Source organism: Oncorhynchus tshawytscha, linkage group LG16 (assembly GCF_018296145.1).
Source record: "Oncorhynchus tshawytscha isolate Ot180627B linkage group LG16, Otsh_v2.0, whole genome shotgun sequence".
NCBI classification, from domain to species: domain Eukaryota; kingdom Metazoa; phylum Chordata; class Actinopteri; order Salmoniformes; family Salmonidae; genus Oncorhynchus; species Oncorhynchus tshawytscha.
Genome location: NC_056444.1, coordinates 26563445 through 26572086, shown reverse-complemented (window position 1 = coordinate 26572086; position 8642 = coordinate 26563445). Strand labels below are relative to the sequence as shown.

At 42.5% G+C, this 8642-nt stretch overlaps 1 protein-coding gene across 2 annotated transcripts in view; it reads right to left on the bottom strand.

Moving 5' to 3' along the window:
* Positions 1-7749, bottom strand: part of LOC112235925 (S-adenosylmethionine synthase) — a 20375-nt gene extending 12626 nt beyond the window's left edge. For both annotated transcript variants that reach the window (XM_024404474.2, XM_042299032.1), the window contains exon 1: positions 7497-7749. In XM_024404474.2, the coding sequence (XP_024260242.1) occupies positions 7497-7566 (70 nt within the window). In that variant the 5' untranslated portion in view covers positions 7567-7749. The remainder of the gene's footprint in view (positions 1-7496) is intronic.
* Between the last annotated feature and the right edge of the window lie 893 nt (positions 7750-8642).

Sequence of the window (8642 nt, the reverse complement as noted above, 5' to 3'; positions counted from 1 at the left end):
GGTTAACACCCCTGGGATCTTAATGATCAGAGGGTGAGTGCCATGGTATCTTTAATGACCTCAGAGGGTCAGGACACCAGGGTTAACACTCTTATGATGAGTGCCATGGGATCTTTAATGACCTCAGAGGGTCAGGACACCCGTTTAACGTCCCATCCGAAAGACGGATTTGTCTTTTGTATTTGTCCTCCACTTGGCCTGGTGTTTTCTTATCTCATGGTTTGGCTTCAGTGGTGTGGCATTGTTCTCCTGATGTGACTGCAGTGGTGGAAAAAGTGTTCAATTGTCATACTTGAGTAAAAGTAAAGATACCTTAATAGAAAATGACTCAAGTAAAAGTCAAAGTCACCCAGTAAAATACTACTTGAGTAAAAGTCTAAAAGTATTTGGTTTAGAATATACTTAATTATTGAAAGTAAATGGAATTGCTAAAATATACTTAAGTATCAAAAGTAAAAGTATAAATAATTTCAAGATCCTTATATTAAGCAAACCAGACGGCACAATTTTTTTTTTTTTGAGTATTTACGGAAAGCCAGGGGCTCCAACACTCAGACATAATTTACAAACAAAGCATTTGTGTTTAATGAGTCTGCCTGAGCAGAGGCAGTAGAGATGACCAGGGATGTTCTTTTGATAAAAGTGTGTAAATTGGACCAATTTCCTGTCAAAATGTAACAAGTACTTTTGGGTGTCAGAGAAAATGTATGGAGTAAAAAGTACATTATTTTCCATAGGAATTTAGTGAAGTAAAAGTAACATTTGGCAAAAATATAAATACTATAGTAAAGTATTTTTACTTAAGTACTTTACACCAATGGATGACTGTGCATTTTGTGTTGGGCATCCGTGTGTGTGTGAGGAGAGATGTACTGCCAAGACAAATAATGTGGCTCATTTCTAGGAAGAGAACAACTGAAGGTGCCCAGTCAAAAGACTTTTCTCTCTCAAACATTAAACAAGTGTTTTGGAAAACATTTGGAAACGACTTTTCTGTGTCTCTGAGAGATTTCCCATTATTATTTTATTTATATTAAATCCTTCTTTTACCAAGTTGACTAAGTACATGTTGGAAACTGACACACTGTACTGTTAACTCTATTGCTCAATCTCAATAGTAAATAACTTCTCATACATTTCACAATCACTATCTCTGTATGACAGTTTGTGTTTCTGTGAGGGTATGTATACGTATGTATACGTCTGTGTATATGTGTGTGACTGTGTATGTTTCTGGAGGAATTCTCACACAGGGTCAGCAGAGGGTCAACACAGGTTCTGACCAGTTTGGTTAATCTAGCCCAAAGAGGGCAGAATAGGTTTTAGCACTTCTGATTGGATGTGAATTTAACCTGGTTGGAGGGGACGGGTTGTATGAGACATCAGACCGGTTGGTTGCTGTATCAGAATGCACACGTTACAATAACAGCCAAATCAAACAGTAACATTGCACACACACACATACACACACACGTCACTCACTCTCCCCGCTCTCTCAGCCATACAACTCTACATCAGACCTCTACTCAACATCCCACTCAGAGAGAAAGAGAGAGACAGATAGAGACAGATAGAGAGGTTGGGGGAGAGAAACAGAGAGAGAGGGGGGGGTGGGGGGTGGAGAAACTGAGACCGAGAGAGAGAGAGAGAGAGAGAGGGTGGAGAGACTGAGACAGAAAGAGAGAGAAAGAGAGAGAGAGCGAGAGAGACAGAGACAGAGAGAGAGAGAGAGACAGAGAGAGAGAGAGAGAGAGAGAGAAAGAAAGAGTGAGACAGAGTGAGAAAGAGAAAGAGAGAAAGAAAGAGTGAGACAGAGTGAGAAAGAGAGAGAGAGAGAGAGGGGCGAGGTGGAGAGAGTGGTAATGATGAGAGCCTGCCACATGTCAATGGGGTAGTCTATCAATGGAATACCATCCATATGCTCCCATAGTAAATGTGTTAGTGTTTGTTCAAGGAACACAGACAGATTAACAGCTGTAACTTCCTACTTGCCAATATATCCTCCAGACACACTGGCTTCCAGGGCATTATCACTTTTATACAACGGGTTACCAACATATTGAAATAATGATTGACATATTTTCATTAAAAAATATATATTTTGATTAATTTATTCATACTATTTTATTCTTCCACAAGATATAGTCCCGATACAAATCTGGGGTTGCTACCCAAGCCGGCTGGTCGTTCACTCTATTGGTTCGGTATCTATGGACTCGACCCAGTTGTTCAGTCATTTTGTTCTGTATCTATGGACGCAACCCAGTCGTTCAGTCTTTTTGTTCTGTATCTATAGACTCGACCCAGTCATTCAGTCTTTTTGTTCTGTATCTATAGACTCGACCCAGTCGTTCAGTCTTTTTGTTCTGTGTCTATTGGCTCGACCCAGTCGTTCAGTCTTTTTGTTCTGTATCTATGGACTCGACCCAGTCGTTCAGTCTTTTTGTTCTGTATCTATGGACGCAACCCAGTCATTCAGTCTTTTTGTTCAGTATCTATGGACGCAACCCAGTCGTTCAGTCTTTTTGTTCAGTATCTATGGACTCAACCCAGTCATTCAGTCTTTTTGTTCAGTATCTATGGACGCAACCCAGTCGTTCAGTCTTTTTGTTCTGTATCTATGGACGCAACCCAGTCGTTCAGTCTTTTTGTTCTGTATCTATGGACTCAACCCAGTCGTTCAGTCTTTTTGTTCTGTATCTATGGACTCAACCCAGTCGTTCAGTCTTTTTGTTCTGTATCTATGGACTCAACCCAGTCGTTCAGTCTTTTTGTTCTGTATCTATGGACTCAACCCAGTCGTTCAGTCTTTTTGTTCTGTATCTATGGACTCAACCCAGTCGTTCAGTCTTTTTGTTCTGTATCTATGGACTCAACACAGTCATTCAGTCTTTTTGTTCTGTATCTATGGACTCAACCCAGTCATTCAGTCTTTTTGTTCTGTATCTATGGACTCAACCCAGTCATTCAGTCTTTTTGTTCTGTATCTATGGACTCAACCCAGTCGTTCAGTCTTTTTGTTCTGTATCTATGGACTCAACCCAGTCGTTCAGTCTTTTTGTTCTGTATCTATGGACTCAACCCAGTCATTCAGTCTTTTTGTTCTGTATCTATGGACTCAACCCAGTCGTTCAGTCTTTTTGTTCTGTATCTATGGACTCAACCCAGTCGTTCAGTCTTTTTGTTCTGTATCTATGGACTCAACCCAGTCGTTCAGTCTTTTTGTTCTGTATCTATGGACTCAACCCAGTCGTTCAGTCTTTTTGTTCTGTATCTATGGACTCAACCCAGTCGTTCAGTCTTTTTGTTCTGTATCTATGGACTCAACCCAGTCATTCAGTCTTTTTGTTCTGTATCTATGGACTCAACCCAGTCGTTCAGTCTTTTTGTTCTGTATCTATGGACTCAACCCAGTCGTTCAGTCTTTTTGTTCTGTATCTATGGACTCAACCCAGTCGTTCAGTCTTTTTGTTCTGTATCTATGGACTCAACCCAGTCGTTCAGTCTTTTTGTTCTGTATCTATGGACTCAACACAGTCATTCAGTCTTTTTGTTCTGTATCTATGGACTCAACCCAGTCGTTCAGTCTTTTTGTTCTGTATCTATGGACTCAACCCAGTCGTTCAGTCTTTTTGTTCTGTATCTATGGACTCAACCCAGTCGTTCAGTCTTTTTGTTCTGTATCTATGGACTCAACCCAGTCATTCAGTCTTTTTGTTCTGTATCTATGGACTCAACCCAGTCGTTCAGTCTTTTTGTCCTGTATCTATGGACTCAACCCAGTCGTTCAGTCTTTTTGTTCTGTATCTATGGACTCAACCCAGTCGTTCAGTCTTTTTGTTCTGTATCTATGGACTCAACCCAGTCATTCAGTCTTTTTGTTCTGTATCTATGGACTCAACCCAGTCGTTCAGTCTTTTTGTTCTGTATCTATGGACTCAACCCAGTCGTTCAGTCTTTTTGTTCTGTATCTATGGACTCAACCCAGTCGTTCAGTCTTTTTGTTCTGTATCTATGGACTCAACCCAGTCGTTCAGTCTTTTTGTTCTGTATCTATGGACTCAACACAGTCGTTCAGTCTTTTTGTTCTGTATCTATGGACTCAACCCAGTCATTCATTCTTTTTGTTCTGTATCTATGGACTCAACCCAGTCGTTCAGTCTTTTTGTTCTGTATCTATGGACTCAACCCAGTCGTTCAGTCTTTTTGTTCTGTATCTATGGACTCAACCCAGTCGTTCAGTCTTTTTGTTCTGTATCTATGGACTCAACCCAGTCATTCAGTCTTTTTGTTCTGTATCTATGGACTCAACCCAGTCGTTCAGTCTTTTTGTTCTGTATCTATGGACTCAACCCAGTCGTTCAGTCTTTTTGTTCTGTATCTATGGACTCAACCCAGTCATTCAGTCTTTTTGTTCTGTATCTATGGACTCAACCCAGTCGTTCAGTCTTTTTGTTCTGTATCTATGGACTCAACCCAGTCGTTCAGTCTTTTTGTTCTGTATCTATGGACTCAACCCAGTCGTTCAGTCTTTTTGTTCTGTATCTATGGACTCAACCCAGTCGTTCAGTCTTTTTGTTCTGTATCTATGGACTCAACCCAGTCGTTCAGTCTTTTTGTTCTGTATCTATAGACTCAACCCAGTCATTCAGTCTTTTTGTTCTGTATCTATGGACTCAACCCAGTCATTCAGTTTTTTTGTTCTGTATCTATGGACTCAACCCAGTCATTCAGTCTTTTTGTTCTGTATCTATGGACTCAACCCAGTCATTCAGTCTTTTTGTTCTGTATCTATGGACGCAACCCAGTCATTCTTTCTAAATGTTCCATTAACATACTGGCAACGTTCTTATCCCTTGCTTGCTAGCTAGCCAACTACGGCTAACTTAGTCACATCAAAAAGTGAAGCCAGAATAACAGCAAAGTAGCTGCATTTGCATTTGTTTAAGCTGTTTTCTAGTGACATTTCTTTGGATACATCCATAACAATGAGCTAATGAGGCGTGATTTGACCTGGCATAGAACATGTGCTCTCGTCAGGACACTGTTGTTCAGAGGAGCTAGCCAATAACACATCTAACACAATCACTTCAAACGGAAGCTGGAAAGACTGCAAATTAGCAGAGTTTAATTTGACCTTTTTTCAGTTAGACCTTTTTATATATCTCCATAAAAATGATGCCGGCTGAATCCTGATTTTGACCAGCTGAGAGACGTTGCCTGCCTGTCTGTCTTGTCCCGACTCAGGACACGTTCATTACTATGGGACAGCAGGAGATCGAAACATTGTTGCAAATGTCGGAGAGACAGACAGCAAGGTTTATACAAATCTCCGCTGTTAAAAACTAAACACTGTCTAAAAGAAATGTGAGATAATGTCTAGATGCTTTTTATAGTGGAGATCAAGTTTATAAATACCTGGCTGGGCTGATAAGGCAGTGGATTGTGCAGTCAGATGGAACAGAGCAAATAGGCATTTTAACATCATCGATTTAGCCGTTGGTAACGGTTTTAACCGTTAGCCAGCTGGAATGCGGTTTTAACAAATCAGCATTCAGGATTAGAACCACCTGTTGTATAGCATACTATATACCAGGGTATTCAGATGCTACCCTACGAGGCCCGGACTAATGCTGTTTTTTTGTCCTACCTGATAATGAATTGCACCCACCTGATTTGATTGATTGACCTGGTGCTATATACACTTGAACCATGATTGTGTCGAACTGTGGCCATGCATCAAATGTATAATGTGCATCATCAACATTGAGTCACTATTCACACTACATATGATAGGTACAGGCTATTGTTGTGGCCCACAGCTAGAGAGTGGGAGTACTGTTAAAGAGCAGGTAGGTAGAGAGCAGGTAGGTAGAGAGCAGGTAGATAGAGAGCAGGTAGATAGAGAACAGGTAGGTAGAGAGCAGGTAGGTAGAGAGCAGGTAGGTAGAGAGCAGGTAGATAGAGAGCAGGTAGATAGAGAGCAGGTAGAGAGAGAACAGGTAGTGAGAGAAATTAGATAGAGAACAGGTAGGTAGATTGCAGGTAGGTTGAGATTAGGTAGACAGAGCAGGTAGGTAGAGAGCAGGTAGATAGAGAGCAGGTAGATAGAGAGCAGGTAGAGAAAACAGGTAGAGCGAGAACAGGTAGAGAGCAGGTAGAAAGAGAACATGTAGGTAGAGAACAGGTAGATAGAGAACATGTAGGTAGAGATCAGGTAGAGAACAGGTAGGTAGAGAGCAGATAGATAGAGAACATGTAGGTAGATAGCAGATAGATAGAGAACAGGTAGAGAGAGAGCAGGTAGCTGGAGAGCAGGTAGATAGAGAACAGGTAGAGAGAGAGCAGGTAGGTAGAGAGCAGGTAGATAGAGAACAGGTAGAGAGAGAACAGGTAGAGAGAGAGCAGGTAGGTAGAGAGCAGGTAGATAGAGAACAGGTAGAGAGAGAGAGCAGGTACGTAGAGAGCAGGTAGATAGAGAACAGGCAGAGAGAGAACAGGTGGAGAGAGAACAGGTAGAGAGCAGGTAGAGAAAGAGCAGGTAGAGAAAGAGCAGGTAGAAAGAGAGCAGGTAGAGAGAGAGCAGGTAGAGAAAGAGCAGGTAGAGAAAGAGCAGGTAGAGAAAGAGCAGGTAGATAGAAAGCAGGTAGAGAGCGAGCAGGTAGAGAGAGAGCAGGTAGGTAGAGATCAGGTAGAGAGCAGGTAGAGAGAGTAGGTAGAGAGAGAGCAGGTAGAGAGCAGGTAGAGAAAGAGCAGGTAGAGAAAGAGCAGGTAGAGAAAGAGCAGGTAGAGAAAGAGCAGGTAGAGAGAGAGCAGGTAGAGTAAGAGCAGGTAGATAGAAAGCAGGTAGAGAGAGAGCAGGTAGAGAGAGAGCAGGTAGGTAGAGATCAGGTAGAGAGCAGGTAGAGAGAGTAGGTAGAGAGAGAGCAGGTAGAGAGCAGGTAGAGAGAGAGTAGGTAGAGAAAGAGCAGGTAGAGAAAGAGCAGGTAGAGAAAGAGCAGGTAGAGAGAGAGCAGGTAGAGAGAGGGCAGGTAGGTAGAGAGCAGGTAGAGAGAGAGCGGGTAGATAGAAAGCAGGTAGAGAGAGAGCAGGTAGAGAGAGAGCAGGTAGGTAGAGATCAGGTAGAGAGCAGGTAGAGAGAGTAGGTAGAGAGAGAGCAGGTAGAGAGCAGGTAGAGAGAGAGTAGGTAGAGAAAGAGCAGGTAGAGAGAGAGCAGGTAGAGAGAGGGCAGGTAGGTAGAGAGCAGGTAGGTAGAGAGCAGGTAGAGAGCAGGTAGAGAGAGAGCAGGTAGATAGAGATCAGGTAGAGAGAGATCAGGTAGAGAGAGAGCAGGTAGGTAGAGATCAGGTAGAGAGCAGGTAGAGAGAGCAGGTAGAGAGAGAGCAGGTAGAGAGAGAGCAGGTAGAGAGAAAGCAGGTAGATAGAGAGCAGGTAGGTAGAAAGCCAGTTGAGAGAGAGAAGATATTGAGCAGGTAAAGAGCAGGTAGAACACTCACCTGGATGTCCCTCTCCAACAGACTCCGAAGTGAACATGAAGGACCCATCATCCAGCAGAGTGTCACTCATTTTGACACAGGCAGGTGCTCAGAACCACTAAAAAAACAGAGAGAAACTTTCCAGTGAGAGCTTTATATCCCAGCTCGTTCTCTTGAGAGAGAGAAGGTACAGGGAGAGAGAAAAAAGAGAGTGAGAGGTTTGCTGCCAATTGACTGTCTATCCAACAGAACTCCTGGACTATCTACACATGGTCCTATATATTGCTAAGAAAAAACACACACACACGCACACACACGTCATGTGAACCCCTGGGTGAGACCATTCCAGGGGGAGTTGTTGATGGGAGGGGATTTCAACTTTTCAGAAAGCCCCAGTTAACCCTTAGTTCTCTCCACACTCCCGAATGGTGGAAGGAATCTACCACTTCTGTCTTCCACAGGGGTGCTGCTGGAGTCCAGTAACCTTTGTTGTGCTGTAGAAAGCAAAGATTTATCATGAAAGCAAAGATTTATCATGAAAATATCCCTCCTCCCTATTCTATGGGTGGTTTAGGTTAGCTCTCCACTAGGTTGGAGCTGGGGCTGTGTAAAGGTATGGAGAGAGAGTGGGGGGCTTTAACATATGATGCAATATATCGTGTTTACTACATTTCTTCAGCTACATTGGTTTGGCATTATTACTGGATGTAAAAAATTAGTTTTATTGGTAGGGAAATAGGTTAAATATTTGTGTAGTTTATGTGTCACACTATTTATGTGTGTTGTAACTGAAAGAGGGAGTGTTGCAAGTATTCTACGTACTACAGTATGTAATGGTTTAGAAAGCATGCCAGGTTTCAACTGTTTGGGCTACATTGTGCAATAAATGTGTACTTTTTCAATTTCCTAGTAGTGGCAAGGTACAAACCGATCGGACGCAACAGACTTTTTTATGAGAAAAACAATTTTTGGGATGTCTCATGGTCTGACAAACACCTCTCTGGCTCTGCCACCTTTCACCCCAGATGTCTCATGGTCTGACAAACACCTCTCTGGCTCTGCCACCTTTCACCCCAGATGTCTCATGGTCTGACAAACACCTCTCTGGCTCTGCCACCTTTCACCCCAGATGTCTCATGGTCTGACAAACACCTCTCTGGCTCTGCC